Source organism: Leguminivora glycinivorella, chromosome 16 (genome assembly GCF_023078275.1).
Source record: "Leguminivora glycinivorella isolate SPB_JAAS2020 chromosome 16, LegGlyc_1.1, whole genome shotgun sequence".
NCBI lineage: Eukaryota > Metazoa > Arthropoda > Insecta > Lepidoptera > Tortricidae > Leguminivora > Leguminivora glycinivorella.
This window is the reverse complement of record NC_062986.1, coordinates 20,292,701-20,315,409: the sequence shown is the minus strand read 5'-3', so window position 1 is coordinate 20,315,409 and position 22,709 is coordinate 20,292,701. Positions and strand designations below refer to the sequence as shown.

The 22,709-nt window shown below is 35.2% G+C and overlaps 1 protein-coding gene across 1 annotated transcript in view; it reads right to left on the bottom strand.

Moving 5' to 3' along the window:
- The window catches only part of LOC125234961 (A disintegrin and metalloproteinase with thrombospondin motifs 16-like), a 115,052-nt gene extending 102,959 nt beyond the window's left edge, over positions 1–12,093 (bottom strand). The window contains exon 1 of the mRNA XM_048141382.1: positions 11,938–12,093. Within this exon, the coding sequence (XP_047997339.1) occupies positions 11,938–12,018 (81 nt within the window). The 5' untranslated portion in view covers positions 12,019–12,093. The remainder of the gene's footprint in view (positions 1–11,937) is intronic.
- Positions 12,094–22,709: the final 10,616 nt, after the last annotated feature.

The window sequence follows — 22,709 nt, the reverse complement described above, 5'->3', positions numbered from 1 at the left end:
TAGGAGAAAAAAAATGTTCCAAGATTTGCAAACATTTTTTCGAACCTTCCATTCCGTTACCGCCATACAAAATGTATGAAAAAATGGTAACGGAATGGGAAAAAAAACATTGGGACACTTTTTTTCTCCTATTAGAATTGAAAGAGCTCGCGATTCTGAGTGGAAACCACAAAAAAAATCTAAAAAAAAAACTTTGAAAAAAAATGGCCCAGCTAGCTCTCCTTATCGCTCTTAGGTACGCGCGACAGAGACAGACTGCGTTTCGGTTGCCACGTAGCGTCAGCGATTGTCACTTCGACTAGGCCGGTACAATCATTACTTTTTCGTACGAAAGATTCTGAAGATGGACGGTAAAAGTAACTTGGTAATTTTCTATTGTTAACTTTTTGTAATTTCGTGACAGGTTAAATCGATTAAAGTTAGCTTATTGCGGATTATAACTGTAACAACTATCAAGTAACTGAGGAGGCTGTCAGGCAAATTGTCGAATAATCGTGGGTGTGTTACTTTCTTTGAATTTCTTCGCAACCGCTTACACTGCGACGGAAATTATGATCCGATGATTACCCATTGTGATAGTAAGTGATAGTTCGCTTAGGAACAAACTGCCAATGAGTTTTGTCATTTTTTGTTGTGTATTACCAAGAACGATGTAATACTGGACTGAGAATGCCCATACAAAAAAGCGTGTCCCGGAAGTGTCGTAGCCTTTTAGGCTTAAAACTAGATGGCCAGCGCTTGGAAGTGGTCAAAATGAAAATTTTCCCAAATATTTTTGCTTGTTTTAATTTTTTATAAGAACAAATAACATAATTATTTCTTTATTTTTCACACCACGTGAATACACATTTTGAAAAAAAAAAAAAAAAATTGTAGGCATCATCAGTGTAAGTTATGATAGTATTTAATAGGTGGCGCTAAAAAATCGAGGTACGATTCTTAGTATCAAAGACAAAAACGTACTTAAAAGCCCTAGAGAAAAAGGTACGGTGGCCTAGATGACGTTACACGGGGGAACGCTCGGCTAGATGGCGCTAATATGAATATTTGACATTTTAACACATATCAAGCTAACAATATGGGCCAAATTGTCAAAACTGAGGTTCAAAAGTTTTAAGCCTGTGTCGAGAGATGGCAGTCTATGCACTGTGATTACACATTTAACTTTGACAGTAATTCTCTCATAATATTCGATCCTCTTTGTTAGTATTATAAAGTGCCTTTTTGGCATGGATCTCCAAAAACCAGAATCTCGCGCAGCCTACTTGCATAAAAATACAATAAACCGACTCAATTGTGACCGTGCGCAGGTTGCGTGACAATTTTAGGAGCCTTCATAACCGTCAGTGTGGTTCGTATCATCTTGTGACCTTTTTATTTGTGCATTTTTTTGTGGAGTTTTCTCTCTAATATTGAAATATCGTAAGTGCCGAGTGGTTTGTATATTTTAGCGGTCGTTTTGGGTGTGATGATTTGGTCAATGTTTTGAGCATTTAGAATGCCTAAATGTTATGTTTTGGGACTCCTCTAAACTGAAATGGATGTTTGTAATTTATAGAAAAATACTACTTAGCTATATTTTGACGACCGGTCTGGCGCAGTCGGTAGTGACCCTGCCTGCTACGCCGCGGTCCCGGGTTCGAATCTCGGTAAGGACATTTATTTGTGTGATGAGCACAGATATTTGTTCCTGAGTCATGGATGCTTTCTATGTATATAAGTATTTATATATTATATAAATCGTTGTCTGAGTACCCACAACACAAGCCTTCTTGAGCTTACACTGGGCCTCAGTCAATCTGTGTAAGAATGTCCTATAATATTTATTTATTTATTTATAATTTTAAAATTGAAGAAATCTAGTAGTAATAATTTTTGATTCTGTTAGTAGGATTTAAATCGCTAGTAGTGAAGATATCAATCATATCATTCAACGAAATTCACGAAATCGAATGATCGACATTCAAATATCGCCCCCAGGGGACCGATTTTTGAATCTCACGGCGTTCGAATTCAGAAAATTGTCACGGTGAATTGCCTACTATTTTCGGTGACAATTTTCTGAATTCGAACGACGTGAGATTCAAAAATCGGCCCCCAGCTCAGTTTTCTTACTCAGCATTTTCCGCCGTAGGTATTTCTCTACGTAAGTACCTAACTTTCGCATTATTCTTGCAATAGTTTTTAAACTCCTACTTTTTAACCCCCGACGCAAAAACGAAGGGATGTTATAAGTTTGACGTCTCTGTCTGTTTGTCTGTCTGTGTGTCTGTCTGTGGCATCGTAGCTCACGAACGGATGAACCGATTTAGATTTAGTTTCTTTTGTCTGAAAGCTGAGTTAGTTGGGAGTGTTCTTAGCCATGTTTCATGAAAATCAGTCTACTATGTCGTGTTCCCCCTTTCTTCCCGTGGGTGTCGTAGAAGGCGACTATGGGACATGGGTTAAATTGTGGCGTAGGCGAGAGGCTGGCAACCTGTCACTGCAATGCCACAGTTTCGTTTTCTTTCAACCCCTTATTTACCAAGAGTGGCACTGAAGCTTTAGTGGTTTTATGTGTTCTGCCTACCCCTTTATGGGATGCAGGCGTGATTGTATGTATGTATGTATGTCGTGTTCGGGGGTTTTTTCAAAATTTTAATTTTGTGGTTAGGTTATTGCAATAGTAATTTTTCTGAAGTTTTCCCAATGCTTGATTTAGCGGTTTCACGCTGCAACTAATAATTAGACAAGGCCGCAGCTATCTAGATGCTTTCGCCGTGTTCAGTCGGATGGGAACCCATGGCTTGCCTCATATTCGGTGGGATGGAACTATTACACATTGCGCGGATTTTTATATAGGTAAATTAGCAAACGTATTGCCTCGTGGTAAGCAATTAGCAACGTTTACGGACGACTGTGACATCAAGGCTCGAAAGCAGTGACCAATCGCAGAACCGCCGTAGAGACCGCACGCGGTCCTAAGCCGGGCGCCTTCGGCGCCCTCTAACTTAAAATATCACGCGGTACTAAGCCGGGCACCTAAGGCGCCCTCTAACTTAAAGTGTCGGGCGAAGCCCGACGCATGCGGCCATAAGCTGGGCGCCGAACTTACAGAGTTGTGCGAAGTAGACAGTTTATGGAGAAACGCCCAGTCGGCAGTCTAGTACTGCCGACCACATATTATACACATATATGATGATAAAAATGTGGTAATAATAAAATATTTATCATTTTGTTCTGTGTGGGAAGGGAAACATAAAATACTAGTAAATCTTTTATACATTTAGTCTCCTATATTTAAGTAAGGATTTAGAAAACTTTCACAAGGCGAACAGCGTACAGAATAATTTAAAAAAATAACAAGAGTAAAGACATTGCTTGCGTAATTTTAGTAAATAATACACAACGGTATGTTTTTCACTTAACTTTCTCTTATTGTTCAAATGTTAAAATAATAAAGAACAGTGTTGACTAAAAGTAATAATTATAATTATCATCGCTAAATGCCATATGCAAATTTTATTTGTACAACTCTTTCGAACTATGATCCTAGACATAATCGAAACGACTTGCCTTTAAAATGTCATTTGAATATTTTTTATACATCTAATATTAAATAAGTAGCTTTATTTATAAATTTTATAAGTTATGCAGGTTTTAACTATAAAACTCCCGTGAGACTCATACATATTTAAAAATATTTTAAGCGGGTTACTCACGTATTAAGTCGATATAGCGTTCGACATGTTTCGGTCCAATTTCGAGGACCTTTCTCAAGAGTAGCGACCCCGCCTTTACATGTCGAGAGCGCGACGCTATATCGACTTAATACGTGAGTAATCCGCTTGAAATATTTTTTTTTTAAATAGTTATGCAGGTTGTTAATTAGTCACCCATTTGTGAGCATTTCTTTTTTTTTCGCCACTTTTATGAAATGTGATATTTAAAAAAAAATGTATGCTATTTCTACTCAGAATCACTAGCTTTTTCAATCCTAGTAGTCAAAAACTTGTCCCATACGATTTTTTCTTATTTTGTTAACAGTTTCCTTACAGGTTGTGTGGGGTAACAAAAGAGGAAAGTAACAAAAATGTATGGAACTTCTGGGACACTTTTTGTCTCCCAGTGAGATTGAAAGTACTCGTGATTCTGAGTACAATTGACCTAAAATTCCCTAAAAAAATCGAAATAAAAAAGAAATGCTCTTGCAGGGTAAGTGTGTATTTTATGGGGAAAATTTCCCTTGGAAAAATGTCAAGGACGGTCAGTAAAAATGTATGCAACAGACAATTTTTTTCGCAATTTCGGTATTGATCCCATAGTAAAATTTGTCTCATGACCTATATAATCACCTCGTAAATAATTGCTAGACTAAATAAATAGTTATTTGTTTTACAAGGGGGCAAAGTAGTTGTTTTACCGCACGTGCCAATATTGATACCTGAGCAAGCGAAAGATTCCAATATTGAACCGCGAGCGTAGCGAGTGGTTCAAAAAGTGGAATCTTGAGCGTGGCGAGGGTATCAAGGCACGAAGGTTAAACAAACTTTGCCACCGAGTGAAACACAACATTTTTCACCACACCAACACGAACAAAATACTGACTATAAAACATCAAAATAAATCAAATCCATAAATTTATTCAATATTTATGATTCAAAATCATCATTTATAGGTAAAATCTAGCAGCCAGATTAAGACATCGAGTTAAAATTTGTATGAAATTACTTTGCTCCCTTGTGGATAAAATGCAATTTTGCTATCTGTTTTCGAATAGCAAAGAAAGCCTTTACCAGTTGGTGTGGTGAAAAATAATTTAAGCATATTAGCAAAGATTGGAATACCTAGTTTTTATTAGAAAAGGCTACTTCTTAAATGCCAAATTTTATAGACTGTTTCCATCGTTATTGGACAAAAAATGAAGGTGACATTGCGGTGTCAACTAAATTATTGTTGCTATGATACCCCTGCGGTCTTGCGCCCTAATGCCCCAAGATACAAACAAAGGGATTTATTTACTAAAGCAACTCTCCTCTTTTTATCCTAATTAATTATACGAATTGAATTTTACATTAGGTGTGTTAAATAAAATAAAAAATACATTTATTCGGAGTTTTGAAAATATTATAGTGTTGTTGCGTTCGTTATCGATAATATCAATAATCGATCAATTGTATTGGATTTTGCCTTTTTAAATATAAATATTAGTGTTAAAACTGCACGATGTCGATTTAATTTTAAAAATCGTTTGTTTTAAGTAATTACAACAACGTGTCAACAATTATTTTCTCAGTAGGTCTCAGTAGTTGACGAAATCAAAATTAAATGAACATGGTAAAAAATTATAATTAAACTGTTTATTTCTATAAATAATTACAAATAACATGTTTTTTCTTAACTAATAAAGATTTTTTGAGTTAAGGAGTCCTGTTTTTTATGACTAAGTAATTATAACTAATGAATAAAATAGGTATGTGATAATTAGATAACTTTCCAAATTACATCTTATTGTTTTTTTTATATATAAATGGGCTTACTCAAACGAATATGATGTTTTAACACAAATAAAATAGCTGTATTTCATTATTGCTTAGGCCTAGGCCTTATTTTGATAACGAAACTATCTTGAAACACTGACATATTTAATTTATACTTAATTAAATGGATTTAGAGAGTGAAAACGCTCCTCGTTACGGAGAAATACGTCGAGCGATTTTCGATTGATTTTACTTTTATTGATTTTTTTTTATATTTAATTTGATTTAATTTATTTATTATCACAAACAACAACTGGTCCATAATGGTTAGTACTTATACATTATTGAATATTTTAAAGCTAATTGTTAGTATAACATAAAACAGAAAGCACAACAAAACAGCAATAATAATATGACCTAGCCCTTGATCCTTCAGTTTTTGCATAAACATCATAATGTTGCCTGACATGCATGGCGGACAATTTTGCGAGCCAGCCACTGTCATGAAGATTGGTCCGCATGACGTGACTGTAATAACCCAGGCCATTGTATGAATAATGTGTGGTCAACTTGAATGCAGTGTTTTGAGGTAATGTATTCATTTTGCTCGTTGATAGCTTAATTTATAAAATACATATTGAAATGTTTCGTATATTTAGAAAGGTTTAAATGCCAACTCCTCATTTGAATCCTGAAAACCTGGTATAAGGGCATTTTCAGACTTTGAGACCCCCCAATTAGCATAAATTGTTAACAAAAAATAACTCACTGTCAGTTTTCTGACGATAATTAAGCATGAAATTTCAATAAAAATATTGTTTTTTTGTTAATTACTTTTTAACCGATAATCTACATTCGGAATGTGAAAAAAGTAAATTTTTAGACAGATTTTATGCTTGATTGTCGTCACAAAACTGACAGCGAGTTAATTTTTGTTAACAACTTTTGCTAATTGGGGGGACCCAAATTCTGAAAATGCCCATAAGGAAGAAATAGAAAAGAAAATATTAATACAGGATCGGGATTTGGTTTCTACTCGGGAAAAATTTCCGACCTATCTAAATTTCATTCTATAGTAGTTTCTAGCAGTTTCAAAAGCAACACAAGCCTAAAATTGTATCTATGTTACTATTTTAACATTTTTAACTTGATATTACTGCGGCGTTGCTACCAAAACCCGATCACTTAGGTAGATGGTCATTATTGTCATATCTTAGGTGATATTATTAGTTTTCTCAATAACGTTTTAAATCGTCATCAGCTATCTTAATTTAGGTCTTATCTAAACGATATATGCATTTAAGTACGATACCTACATTAATAATTTTAGAGCGAGTAAGTACTTGTTTTGAGATGCCGACGAGTCGGAAAATCATTATAATAGATTTCTGGAAGCCAATACTGCCGTCCTATCACTAAAACCCATCTAACCCACAAATGATAGTTTTGAGATATGGGCAAAAAACATAAAAACCCATATCTCTAGGAAATGTGTCGATTTAGTCCAGATTTCTTTTATTCTTAAATTAAAACTAAATTCACGCTAACATTATTTAAAATCAATTTAATTAAATATGGTTTAATGTATTAGAAATTCGCCATTTTGTGTTTAAGTTATGCAAATAATTCCTAAAATATGTATGATTTTACTGTTAAAACACGGTTAAGTATACTTTAGCCGTTTTTTAGGATTGAATAATACATAAAACATGGCTTAATAACGGCAAAGTAAATTTACGTGTTTATAGTAATCGTAACTGAGCAATGCATAATAATCTAAAAACATAGCTTAATAACCGCAAAGACACTAAACAATTTTATACTATCGTATATGCTCTAAAAAATGCTGTAACCGTTTTTAAGCTATGCAATGACTACTAACATCGAAATAATTTGTATGCATTCCTAATCTAAAAGCCCGCTATATGACAAACCAGCGACGATTACTAGGTTTTAGCATTGTCATTCTTTTTAAAAGGAGTTTATCATTTTAGCAATGTCCCGTTTACCCGCAGTACCTGCACTAAGTTTCAAGAGCAATTCAATTTGTTAAATGAATAAAAGACAACTGTATGATATTGTAACCATTTATTTGCATGCATAAAAAACCTCGTTATAAGTTATGTTACAAATTAACATATTTAAACTTAATATAATATTCTAACATTAGTGAAAACTAACATAACATTAATATGAAACAATAAAATTCGCTTTTTACATTGCAACAAATCAATTTGCTATACCGACACGGCGAAAGGTGTCGCTCTTGGATATCCAAAGTTATTCGTATTATTACTATAATACACTATTAAAATAATGTTTTTATTACCGAGTTATATAAGGTTAAAAACGGTTGACATTGGCAGTTCTTACAAAAAGAAACACGGATTTCATTTATTATTCGCCAAGCAAGTGAAAATAGCAATCTTTATTTATTTAATACTTCAAAAATTCAAAATACATTTAGGATTGTTTGACATAATAATTTTCTCTCTTTCCGCTTGATTCCGTTCTTCTTAAAATTTATTTTTCTTTTTTCGTGCGTTTGGTTTTCGACAGTTGTATTATTAATATTAATATTAGGAGTGTAGTGCTCTATATCGACGGTGGTTCTACATCGATAAATGGTTATATGTACTTATGTGTAGGTCAGTCCTCCTTTTCTGTATGTAAAACTTCTGGATTTGAAGGGTCTGAATGAATTGGTACAGCAGAATACTTATATATCATACATTTTTTTTTCTTTAAACTAGAATCAATATAGAGATCTTTGTTAACAATTTCTGGTAAAATCAGGTGCATCATTGCTTAAAATTGTATTAACTAGGTTAAATTTAAGTCTGTTTCTCTGTTGTTTGTATGAATTGGAGCGGATAAATCAAGATAAAGCTTCATTTTGGATGATACATATGTTGTCATTTTACAATTTTTACATGCTAGGTATAGAGTTCTTCTTCTTTCGAGTCATCACTTGTAGTTTCAATGCGTCTGCGACGGAATAGTCAAAAACCTTCTTTCCTTATATCAAGATGAGAAGCATTTTACGAATGATTAAAGAAGTAAACGTTGTTCGATTTTGTTACAACGAAGGATAAACCCAAATTCGATGATCGTCAGCAACGGTTTTAGCTTGGACCAGTAAAAGGGAGTTTTAAAATTGATGTATTTTCGTCAGCATTGAAAATTAATGCAGAAACGTTCGACGTGGCTAAGTTAGACAAAGAATTCTGAGGTATCAATCTCAAAAATTCTTGAAACAATACACAACGATAGAATGTTCCTTGGTAAAGATCGAGTTGAGCAATCCCCTTCTGTTCTACATTTACTAAACTTACTGCTGGTGTGATGACTTGTGGTCGGTTTTTCGGTATTCATTTTATTCGCAGATCTCTGTTATCATTTGTATCCTGAAGTTCGTAACAAGCCTAAAAGAAATAACATTAATTAATTTGATTTTTGACTGCATTATTAAATCAGCTTGACGGTAATATAATGTTGCGCAAGTAATCCATACCTACATAGGTACTAAAACATTGTAAGGTAAATAAATGCTTACAAAATGTATGTGGCTATGGCAATGCCTACATAGCAATAGGATGGTACAATGTAATTTCTTGACTTTTTTGTTTACGCTTTATTTGTACACAATAGTTTTAACTGGGCTCTTGATCGAATAACTTATGAGTTAGGTATTTACTTGTCGCGGCAAACGTGTGATAATACGTTAGCAAAACGCAAGTTGTGCTTGAAAAAACCTTAAAAAAGATATTTAACACTTACCTGGTCTTCGGTTTCTTAACATTTTAAGGAGAAAATGTTCATTCACCGGTCACTACAGCCTTCGCACAACCTTCTGCGCGCGAGCCGCTCGGCCGACTGTCGGACTGGCGCAATAACTTTGGAAGGTATACTTTTACAACTAGCGGGGTTTTAGCGTAGCTTTGCTGGTTTGTCCTGTTTCAGTGTGGCATTATGAATATTTTTTAGTAATAAATTCACCGTAAAGCGCAGTAACTAGGTTTTAGTGATGTATTTGTAACCGAAATTACAATGAAAGTCTTTAAATACACGGCTAAAGGACTTTAGCCGTGTTTAAGCGTAGTATTTTATTTAAAAAAGTGAATGTTATAAAATGTAATAACGCAATTAAACGGCTTTAATGGGAATTTATGAAGCTTATGTCAAGTAACGTTGTTATAGTTATGTATCGTGTGATAAAACTATGAAGATAAACAACTGCTAAGCGCTTTAATATAAGTTATAGAAGACAAATGTGGGTTTGCGGTTTTATACTATTGAAAAGGGTTATAAAATAGTGCACTTAGCGAGGTATGTCGACTCTGTATCTCGGTAACTAAAAATGATAAAAATATGATTCCAAGACCAGTCGATGGGGAATTCTTTCCTATTTAAGAATATTTATCCAAATGAAAACTGGTAATATGCAGCTTAGAGGGGTTTTAGTGATCGGACGGCAGAATATTGAAAACAAATCTAGATGTATTTAGTAATGTGACAGAGAGGCAGATAGACAAAGTCGCACCATTACCTTTGCACATTCCTTTTGTACATTTTTGCCAAGTTTTTGGTAACCCTAAAAATCAAAGTCACCACCGTATTTTGTGATTATGATTTAGAATTATCGCCCAGTCAGATAAAACGTTGCATCTATAGAAGTGCTTTAAATTACATAACCCTACAAACAAAGGGCAAATTTGCACCCGTAAGTAATATGAGGTCAATAGCCTATCTGATCTTCTAAAGAGGTCTTTCCTGCTTTTGGTTTCATAACTTATTTTATTATTTCCTCTTGGATACAGGGCATTCAAAATTATGAAGTAATAGTTTAACTTTGATCTGTAGTTACATATAGTTTGTATGAACTTTAAGGTCAATTTATGATAGAATTGTAGACTGTGTGGGTGCGCGGTGGGTGGCAGTAGCTTTTTTAGTAATAATATAGTGCTTACGATTAAACTAGATTAGAGTTAAACCAGTAACGAAAGTCTATAATTTTTTACAATATGTATTTGTACCAAAACTACTAACTATTCAAAAAGTAAAAAAAAAATCTCGCCAAAACTCTTCCAGACCTAAAAGTGCATTACGGAAACGTAAATTTTTTTTACAATTTGTGTGAAAGTCAGTAAAATTAACAGTCAGTTGATAGTCAGTAAAATTATTTTTTATTATATTCTAATTTTCTTTCGGCATTAAGTCCAATTGACAATTTGTTTTTTGTGAAATAAAGTTAAATTCAAGTTACATAGTATTTATTTACTATGTTACTTGAATAAATGATATATAGATAGATAAATAAAAGCTTTATTTGATTTCTGCAATAATAACACACAATTAAAAATACAACACAAATATTACAAAGACATACAAATGGACTTAAAAATTACGAAATACATCCACATCATAAAAAAAATTGCTACACACTTGACTGTGTGCATTGCAGCAAAAACTAAAGGGTTCCGAGTCAGCTATATACGCCTCACCTTTAAATAACAATTCTTAACATAAAGAACTTTGTATTATAAGTGAATTGTTATTAACGTAGATTTAACACTTAAAAGATCTCGATAAATAAAATTGAAAACAAAATACAAAATGGAACCCACGTGCATAACTCATAATTATATTTTCCTCGGGTTGATTGTTGCCCACATTGTCATAATAACTATCTATAATTATGTCATAATTTCTGTACATTGAAGTTATCTAATTATTTGAATGGTGAATGGATTATGTGACATAATTTATGTCATATTTTTAAGTTCAATTTCTATACCACATTACTTTTGAACCAGTGTTCTCTTTCTAATTTTTTTTTGCCCAAAATCTAGATTTTCTTAATGTATAAGAAAGGCACGATTGTTGAGTCGTTTGTGGTCAGTTAAAATGAGACTTGTGACTTCAGTTTCGTGTTGGTTTGGAGTATTACTCGCTTTTGTGGCAAAAAAGGCGTTCTGTTTTTATTATGTATGAAAGTTTTATATGCGCAAGTAGAGTACAATTACATCCATACATTAGGTCAGTTTTTTTTTTAATATTTTGTGTACTTATATAACTTTTAAAACAAAGATTTCAGTTCTAGGGCCTGCAACTCTATATATGCCGACCGATCTGGCTTAGCACGTAGTGTCCCTGCCTGTGCCTGCAACGCCGCGGTCCCGGGGTCGAATCCCCGTAAGGGCATTTATTTGTGTGATGAGCAGATATATTTGTTCCTGAGTCATGGATGTTTTCTATGTATATAAGTATTTGTATATTATATATATCGATGTCTGTGTACCCACAAAACAAGCCTTCTTGAGCTTACCGTGGGACTCAGTCAATCTGTGCAAGAATGTCCTATATTTTTTTTAATATATGCATTTTCGACCCTCTTAAAAACAAAACCAAAATCTATTTCAATATTGTTTTCTAAAAATAATTAAAAAGGTAAATAATATTAATTATAATCACTTACATTATTACCGAACAGCTCTTCACTGTGGACATCCAAAACCGAAGACAGTACCGCCGCCAAAAACACTCTCTTCCACACCATATTTACAAAAAATAAAACAACTATTTATTAAACACCTCACATTTCATGGCTAAAAAACTTGTATCCGAACATTAAAAAGTCATTCATGCTTAGCCTATGGAATTCGGAGTTTAAAAACGCCTCATATTTTGCCGCGCATTTTTGACAGTTTGTTTTTTTTTACGCGGAGCGGCGCGGCGGTTCGCGAGGTTTGGCGCTCGCTACTGCCGGTGATCGCGGCTGATTCGTATCGCGGATTAGAATGGATAGGGAGGCGGGATATCGATAAGTGGTGCGATACGATTTTTAGGGTAATATAGTATTTTTTTTATACCACGTCGGTGGCAAACAGGTATACGGCCCGCCTGATGGAAAGCGGTCACCGTAACCTATGGACGCCTGCAACTCAAGGGGTGTCATGCGCGTTGCAGAGTCATTAGAAATTTGTGCAGTCCTTTTTTGAAGAACCCCATACTTTATTGCAGTAGTATATTAGTACTTTATACGGGTATCATAAAAAATGTGTTTATTGTATTTGTTTCGTAATTTGAACTATATTATGTTACATAACTTGACGACCGGTCCGGTCAGTCGGTAGTGACCCTGCCTGCTAAGCCGCGGTCCTGGGTTCGAATCCCGGTAAGGGCATTTATTTGTGTGATGAGCACAGATATTTGTTCCTGAGTCATGGATGTTTTCTATGTATATAAGTATGTATTTATCTATTTAAGTATGTATATCGTCGCCTGGCACCCATAGTAGGTACAAGCTTTGCTTAGTTTGGGGCTAAGTTGATCTGTGTAAGGTGTCCCCAATATTTATTTATTTATTTTATTTATAAATAAGGTTATTTGAAGTTTTAGCAATTGTGTACCGTCGACGCCGTTTATTAGTAGTGTACTTATAACTAGTTGCAGTATAATTATTGTGGTTTTCAATCAATTTCTATGTGATAAAATAATACATTGATATTATGTGGATTTTCCTTATTATGCTTTATGTTAGCTAACAGGTAGGCATTAGAATGTGTGTAATAAAGGAAAAATAAAATGAAATAATTATAAGGCCGAACAGTTTTACAACAAAATTAAAAAAGCAAAGCAAATTAAAAAAGCAAAAGTAGTTGGCAGTGATTAAATTTGATTTAAACAATTATAATACTTTGTTAAAACATCGACATCTTTGTATCGACAAGAGCCACATCCCATAACTTTCGTACAGCATTGCCCTCCAAGTGTCGCGTGTATAGCTCCTTCAAAGTTGCAGTACCAAGCTTTAGTCACAGAGCTTAGAGCTTTCAAACCACATGCTTTAGTAGAACAAAAGTAGTCTAAGAGCCAGACCCAAAAGTCACAGAAATAGGTACTTATGCCTTTTAGTTACTCTATTTTTAACAGATGGAAAAGTTTAAAGACATCGGTTACAATTTACAATTGAATTGACATTTAGGCCCACTTACAACAACCACTTAACTCAGGGTTAGTGGGATGTCATCTGTCAAATACCATATAAAATGGTGGGTTAACCCTCCATTTTCGTTGGTGCAAGTGGCCCTTAGCGCAAAATGAGTTGGACTTGTCACACCTTTTATTTATTTATTTAAACTTTATTGCACACAAGACAAACTTAATGTACAAAAGGCGAACTTAATGCCATGAGGCATTCTCTACCAGTCAACCTTAAAGTGAAGATTAATGGCATTGGAAACAAAAAGAAAACAGAAAAAGAAAATCTAGAAATCTAAAAATTAATTAAGTACATATAATAATTCTTAATAGTAACTAACTTTGGTGACAGCATTTTGTCGTGGAGAGATTTTTTTCCTAAAATAGGTAAATTTTATGCTTTTCCTGCTCAAAACCACAAGCTCTTTCGATCTAGGACAAAAAACAGGAGACAAAAAAGCCCATACAATTTTTGGAAGGAACAGCTCAGGACAAAAAATATCGTGTGTTTATACGCAAATACATCTGTTCATTCAACCTTAAAGACGCGTGTTAAGGTATTGAGTTAAAGTTAAGGTATGAAAAGTATTTAAGTAAATAAGTAACTTGGGCTATCAAGATGGGAAAACTGCATTCACAGTAAGCATTGGAAATGTTTCATCGTGTCGTTTCCTCGCTTAGTGGCGGTACTAATGGCTAAATTTGGGGGAAATGGGAGTCGTCCCCATTTTCCTCCCTCAGAGTATATAAACTTCAATCGATTTCTTGTTCTAAAAAGGGAGGAAAATTTGGATGACCCCTTTTCCCCCTGAAGTTTCGGCAGAGTATGTAAATGTTTCAGCGTGTCGGTTCCTCGTTTAATGGCGATGGTAATGAGCGTGCGCAGTGAAAATGCGAGTTCCGCTTCGATTCAGCTCTCTCGGATTAGAACAGCGGATGAGTGGAGTCGCCGCCTTTCTGTGATCGTGGTCAAATGTCTACCTATTCATACTAAAAAAAAAAGATATTGTATGCTTATTTGGTGTCTAATACCTACTAGTTTACCTTCCACGTCGATACATGGACCTATGAAGGAGCGTATTTACAATTGCGACAACTAGCCAGTATTTCTTAAATTTATCTAATTTTATTTTAAAATTAAGTATTGCTTTTTGCTAAACATTCTACATTTTATTGATATGGGTGCAATGTAACTGTACGTGTTGCCTGAAATAAAACTTTATTTTTTATTTCAATAAATCCTGAATTGCGCCTCTGGGCCTTTAAAATGCACATTTTTATAAGACGTTGCTGTTGCACATTTTAAATAATTAAAAATTGTAATTTGCAATTTGGTATTCAGCACTGGAAAAGTCAAATAAAAAAATCGTAGGGAAGCCGGACTAATCCATAGGGATTAGTCCGGCGTCGGTATTGCGATTATTTTATTGTGAATCGTTGACAAGCGGACCAATAGTCTTCTCGAAGTGCAACAGCCAGGACAATGTGACAAAATAGATCCAAAATTGCTTATATTTAAAAAAATATATTCAATAATAAAATACAAATCATCCATAAGTAACTATGATATATCTTTGTTACTTCTAACGAGATTCAAATTGTAATTTAAATGTTTAGTATACAATAATTTTAATGCAATGAAGTCTCTACACCTTTCCTGTTCTCCGTACAGTTCAGATCTGGTTCGATATGTCACTTGCCGCCATACATCTGCATTGTGCCTTTCTCTACAGTAAGTACTCTATACTATACTAGTGTTGGTAAGACTGACTTTTAAGTATTTTTGAAAAAAATATGGTATTTCTACTCAGAATCACTTCTTCAATCCTAGTAGTTCAAAAAAATTGTCCCATACGATTTTTTCTTATTTTGTTGTAAGAGGAAAGTAACAAAAATGTATGGAAACTCTGGGACACTTTTTGTCTCCCAGTGAGATTGAAAGTACTCGTGATTCTGAGTACAATTGACCTAAAATTCCCTAAAAAAATCAAAATAAAAAAATGAAAAATAGAAAAAATTAAAATTTTGTCTTATAATATACTTAGGTAGTAGCAGTTTTTGCTTGAAGAAATTGTTTTCTATTACATAATCCGAATACCTACGTCAGTCAATCAAAAAATTTAGTTTGCATAGACTTTTATTAACAAAAAAAAGGCGTCGCTCTTTGGAGAACGTTTAATACGGAAAAAAATGTGTTTTGAATGTATTTTTTCATCACACCAAATGGTAAAGGCTTACTTTGCTATTCGAAATCAGATAGCAAAATTGCATTTTATCCACAAGAGTGCAAAGTAATTATATACAAATTTTAACTTTATGTCTTAAGCTGGCTGGTAGAATTTACCTATAAATGATGATTTTGAATCATAAATATTGAATAGATTGATGGATTTCATTTAGTTTGATGTTATATAGTCAGTATTTTGTTCATGTTGGTGTGGTGAAAAATTTTGTGTTTCACTCGGTGGCAAAGTTTGTTTAACCTTTGTGCCTTGAAACCCTCGCAACGCTCAAGATTCCACTTTTTGAACCACTCGCTACGCTCGCGGTTCAATATTGGAATCTTTCGCTTGCTCGAATATCAATAATATTGGCACGTGCGGTTAAACAACAACTTTGCCCCCTTGTAAAACAAATAACTATTTCATGGCATATTTTAAAAAGGTTGAAGTATTAACATGAGACTCAAGTCTGATAGAGAACTTCAGAATAAGTAACTTAAGTTCAGACTTAAGTAAAACTTAGCCTGACTTAAGTCGAGCTAAGTAGACTCAAAAGACTCGAGTCTGGCGAGTCAACAGTAGGTACACCACTACAATACAGATAGCCTGTCAGCCATTGTTGCCAAAGGAAAGAAAGGGTCAATCACATGTATTTGGAACATTGATACGTACGAAAAGAACAAATGCGAATCAATTGTGATCAACTGTGGGTTTTTTGTGGAGTCAGGCGTGAATTAAAGAGAATCTGCGTTGTAATTTCACTAAATTTTGACATTTACTATGTTTGAAAATGAAAATTAAATATTTATTTTTCAAGTAGCCATATTACAATGCGCATATATGAACGTCAAATAAAGCTACGCCAGCTCTAACCCTACGCCTCAGCCTCGAGAAGATTTCAGTCCCCCAGTTGTTTGTACTACACTTTGTACTTTTAGGAATTTAAAATAACCTAAACAAATAATTTGTAGATAAAATAGTGTATACAAGAAAGACAAAGCCCATACAAAAAAGCGTGCCTCTGAAAGTGAAATGTAAGGGCGCTATTGGCTTACAAGTAGATGGCGCTATTTCACAGCCTGGAAGTGGCAAAATTATATTTTCCCTAAATATTTTTGCGTGTTTTTATTTTTTATAAGAACAAATGACAAGTTCAGGATTCTATTCTACTATAAATTCCTTTGTCTTGCTCGTTTTTCAGTTCCACCCTCGGAGTTAAAATACAACTGGCTCAGTCGGTAGTGACCCTGCCTGCTGAGCCGCGGTCCCAGGTTCGAATCCCGGTAAGGGCATTTATTTGTGTGATGAGCACAGATATTTGTTCCTGAGTCATGGATGTTTTCTATGTATATAAGTATGTATTTATCTATTTAAGTATGTATATCGTCGCTTAGCACCTATAGTACAAGCTTTGCTTAGTTTGGGGCTAAGTTGATCTGTGTAAGATGTCCCCCAATATTTATTTTATTTATTTATTTTTAACTTTGCACTCTTGCATAACAAATAACTATATTTTGTTGATGTCTTTAGTACACTACTATACTGAATTTTTTTTATCGTTATGCGACAGCTACAGGGGTAAACTATAGGTGCTAGATTACCGACAACCTACTGAACCTAATTTTAATGTCCAAAAAGCTAATTATTTCTGATAATAACGCTATTTTCACACTATCCAACTCATCGCACCGTGTCCACCGTTACCCTTTTGTTATCGCTCGTCATAATTAAAACAAAAGTGACGGCATTCATTAATGTTGGCTACTGTGCTGCCAGGTCAGTAGTTATGAGATGAAAGTGACAGGGGTCACTATTGTCCCAGATTTGTAAGAACCTCTTTTTGACACATGACAGCGTCCACAATACGTTAACTCGCGCAACCTAATGAAATTTGAAATAAAATCCTGTAATAATATTAAAAAAAAAATCAAGTACTTAAAAACCATAATTCGCTTACTTTAAACATAATCTAGCACATGTTACATTTTTGCGGATCTTCGTTAGTGAGTATTTTAAGATATTAATTTATAAAAAAAAAATTAAAAAAAAAATCATTTTTAAACTAGTGCTGTGGCAGTCTATCATTTCGATTCAAATGACATTTCAATAAGTTGATAGAAATCGTATATTTGTTTAAGCGCCTCCTTGTACAATAGGCCCTAATCGATTCAACCAATTCGAAATTAATCGTTAGATTTGGCAAACGATACGTCTTAGCCACATCGCAACATACCTCAAACAAATGTGTCAAAAATGTGGACTTACAAATCCGGGACAATACCTATATTAAAACAATCTGATATACAGCGTGTGTATTCCATACGGGCGAATATCTTAATAACGATTAGAATCGGACCTAAGGAGCTGAACTATGTGTTTTTTTTTAATGGGATATTTTTTTCAATGTATTATGTCCACAGCAGCCGACCTTTCGCGGAACTTTTCTGTCTGGGGCACGTATGCGGTTTTCAAGTTGCCCTGTGGGGCCGTCGCAATTCCGTATTTTCCCTGTAAACGATATTTTGATGTAGGTAAGGTGCATTAGGGTAATTCCGATTGAGAGATATGCTCTTGTAATTCCGAAAGGGGAATCTTAATATGATGGAAATAATGGTGATTTTTATGCGACTTTTGTTATTAGACGACTTTCGGAATTACCCTAATGCACCTTATGACTGTGAAGAACGCCTTTGCACTAAATTCCATCCCAGGTTTGATACGTATACTTACAATAGGCTACTTGCCTCCTAGTCAAATCAGCTTCTTTTTAAGAACTGTCAAAACGAATTTGAACGACTTGCTAATATGGAATTAATATGAAATCGAATTGTGTGACGTCACGATCAATTCAGTTACTTCATATATTTCTACCTGAGTTATTAAATAGAAATTCGATTTAAAAATAACTTCTGTTCATGTATATTTTTAACAAGCAGAAACGTCTGCTAACGATTCTAAACATTTTTATATTAAAGGAAAAAATGGAAAAATTTACGCTTCCGGCGGGACTTGAACCCGCATCATTTGTTACAAGATGTAATAGTCTGTCGGTAGATGGCGCTAGGCTAGACGTCACCCCAAGACGTGTGTACATAAGGAAAGGCATGGAGAGATTTGCGATGTCCGGCGTGGCTTCCGTAGCTCAATTGGTTAAGAGCCTTGCACGGATTGCAAATGATGCGGGATCAAGTCCCGCCGGAAGCGTAAATTTTTCCATTTTTTCCTTTAATATAAAAATGTTCTGTTCATGTATTTCTAATAATTATCTGACGCTTTATTTCGTGCATGGTATATTTTTTTATTTTAAGAACAGGGTGCGTAGCCGAATGGCGCAAACGCTCACAAAACGCTCACGAAACGAAACGCTAGTAGATATCTATCTCTATCGCTCTTGCGTATTGGCGCGACAGAGCCAGACTACCTTTCGCGGCGTTTCGTTTTCGTTTCGCGTCGGAGAAATGCCATTCGGCTACGGGGCCTGTCAAGTTCCTTATTGATTAGAGGTTTTCTAAGTTGAGTTTGTTAAATCTCACTCTCGTCAGCAAAATCAAATCAAAGCAGAGACAGGTACAGTACAGTAGTATTTTACATAACATAAGATTACATTACGTTACATCTCGAGATCACTTTCAAGCTTAGAAAATACTTTCCCCGTCAAGTAAAGTGCGTTACCACTTACCACGAATACTAATATGGCGATCGCTCTGAATTTGCGATTTGTGTATTCCGGGGCGCGGACCGTGTCGTGTGAAAGTGCTTTATTGTGGAAACTATTGAAATTGTTTAGGTACCTACCGTAGGTCATTCAGGAGCATTTCTTTTTTTTGCCACTTTTATGATGTGATATTTTTGAAAAAAATTATGCTATTTCTACTCAGAATCAGCTTTTTCAATCCTAGTAGTTAAAAAAATTTCCCATACGATTTTTTCTTATTTTGTTACCATTTTCCGTACATGTTGGTAAACCAAAATGTTGGTTCCGTACATTTTCCGTACATGGGGTAACAAAAGAGGAAAATAACAAAAATGTATGGAAATTCTGGGACACTTTTTGTCTCCCAGTGAGATTGAAAGTACTCGTGATTCTGACCTAAAATTCCCTAAAAAAATCAAAATAAAAAAATGGCAAAAAAAAGAAATGCTCTCAGACAGGCGTTATGTAAAAAAAAATCCAAAATATTGGAGGACACTTCTCGTCATAGTTCGATTTTTAACCCCCAACGCAAACACAAGTTTGACGTGTCTGTCTGTCTGGCTGTCTGTGTGTCTGGCTGACTGTTTGTGGAATCGTAGCTTTCGAACGGATGAACCGATTTAGATTTCGTTTTTTTTTGTTTGAAAGCTGAATTACTGATAACCTAAGTTTCACCTTAGCACTTAATGGGTTAGAAGAAACCGAAATGTAATATTGCAGTGACAGGATGACACGTTGCTAGCCCATAGCCACAATTAAATCCAGATTCTGGAATACCTTTTTTTTTACGAGGGGAAATGCGTTACGCATACCATCCCAGGCGCAGGGACCGGCCTGGGTGCGTAGCCGAATGGCACAAACGCTCACGAAACGCTCACGAAACGAAACGCTCGTATCTATCTCTATCGCTCGTGCGTATTGGCGCGACAGAGCCAGACTAACTGGCGCGGCGTTTCGTTTTGGTTTGGCGTCGGAGAAATGCCATTCGGCTACGCACGCTGGGATGGTTATATGGGACTCGCATATAGGCTAATGAGACCCATGGTTTACCCACTAAAACCCCTTGATTGCCGCCTCAGGGCTATAGGACGAGGTCACAGGCACACTGAGAGAAATTTGCATTGTGAATTTAACAAGTTCGACTTGTTGCGGTTTATCCATTTGAATCAGCCAAACGTATGTTTAAAACAATATGTGTCAGGTTGTTTTTATAAAATTGACTTGTTGATTCAAATATATTGCCGATTCAAATGACAAGTAGCTTGTTGTTTGAACCAAAGAACACGTAGGCGCTATTTTAACCAAAAAACTTGTTGAACGAACATGACAACTGGTTGTATTTTCTCTCAGTGCACGTTTCGGTACTCCTCCGCAACAGATTCCAGCATACCTAGCTCAACATCTATCCATACCACACTCACATCTTCAAGAAAAGAGCGTACACCCATCTTAAAGGCCGGCAACGCACCTCCAACACGTCTGGTGTTTCGGGTGTCCATGGGCGGCGGTGATCGCTTACCATCAGGCGACCTGTCTGCTCGTTTGCCTTTCCCATAAAAAAATATATTTAACACCTCTGGACTTATATAGTTACGTCCATACTCTACGGTGACTACTTGCCCTCAGGCCATATAATATCTATTTGTTTGTCAGCAAAATAGTCTTATATTAAATATCTGCAACGTGTACAGCCTCAGAGAGAATATTGGTAACAATAGTACATTACATCAGAGGCCGGGAAAATGAGGATTTCCGGCCAAGTGGGATAGGGATACGAGGCCGGGAATCCGTTTTCACGCCGAAGCATGTATAGTGCTTTTCTCAAACATACAATGAAATAAAAAAAAATGCTCTAAAGGACAATATTTTATAAAAAAAAAGTTACTTTGCAGACCTAGGCCTAAAAAATAATATGAAATCCCTTTATAGTCCTCTCGAGTTGTTGCGCCCAAAAAGCGATACTTCCCAGCCCATTTTAAGGAACGTAAAGACAATATTTCATTGCATGTTTGAGAAAAATGACTATTATAAACGATAAAGCTATTATTATTTTGCAGGCGCTATTATTAAGAGTAATTTTGTAACCCCCTGACGTAAAAACGACGGGGTGTTATAAGTTTGACGTGTCTGTGTGTGTGTGTCTGTTTGTGGCATCGCAGCTTTCGAAACGTGTAAAGCGTCAGAGAGAATATTGGTAACGAAATGACTATTCTAAATGATAAAGCTTTTTTATTATTATTATAAATGGGCTTACTCTTGGCCACAGACTAGCCAAAGGCAAAGCCTAGGCCTACGACCTACGATGGAGTGAGCTCGCCCAGAAGATGCCTAGCTATTTTTATTTTGCAGGCGCTATTATTAGAATCAACGAGGGGTCAGTTTTTAACTTCCGACGTAAAAACGACGGGGTTTTAGTTTGACGTGTCTGTGTGTGTCTGTTTGTGGCATCGCAGCTTTCGAACGGATGAACTGATTTAGATTTAAGTTATTTTTTCTATTTTAGTTTGAAGGCTAAATTAGTCGGGAGTGTTCTTATTCTAAGCCATGATTGATAAAAATCGGTTCACTATGTTGGGGTTTCTTTTTCTAAAATTTATTCATAACGCTCTCCTGTTTAACCTTGACTTTTGAAGTTTAACCCTTTAACGGGCAAGACTCAAAAAAAATCGAAATTCAAACCTCATCGCCATCCTGGAGTACTAAAAATTCTGTACAAGAAAAAAATACAAAAAGATAGTCATACAGGGTGGTCTTTTTGAGACCAGTGCCCTATATAAAGGGGCAATGATTTTAAATCCAGATTATTATTATCAATATCTGTGTGTGTAAATTCAGCTCCTGATGCGTTTAAAATGTATGTTAATGTCTTGTACCTACACGTCTTGTATCATAAGTATATTATTTATTTTATTAAACAACTCTACACATACAGAATCAGTTTACTATTGACAAAGATATATGTAACTCCGTAGAGACAGATAAAGTCTAAGAAAAAACCGTACCTCAAATAAAACCATAATGAAAAAGGTAGGGTGGCCAAGATGGCGTTACTGCACCTTTGGGGAACGCTCGGCTAGATGGCGCTAATATTAATATTTGACATTTTAATACATATTATTTGAACACATATGAATATGGGCCAAATTATCAAAACTGAGGTTCAAAAGTTTTAAGCTTATGTCGAGAGATGGCAGTCTATGCACTGTGATTACACATTTTAACCCCCGACGCAAAAACGACGGGGTGTTATAAGTTTGACGTGTCTGTCTGTCTGTCTGTCCGTCCGTCTGTCTGTCTGTCTGTCTGTCTGTCTGTCTGTCTGTCTGTCTGTCTGTGTGTGTGTTTGTCTGT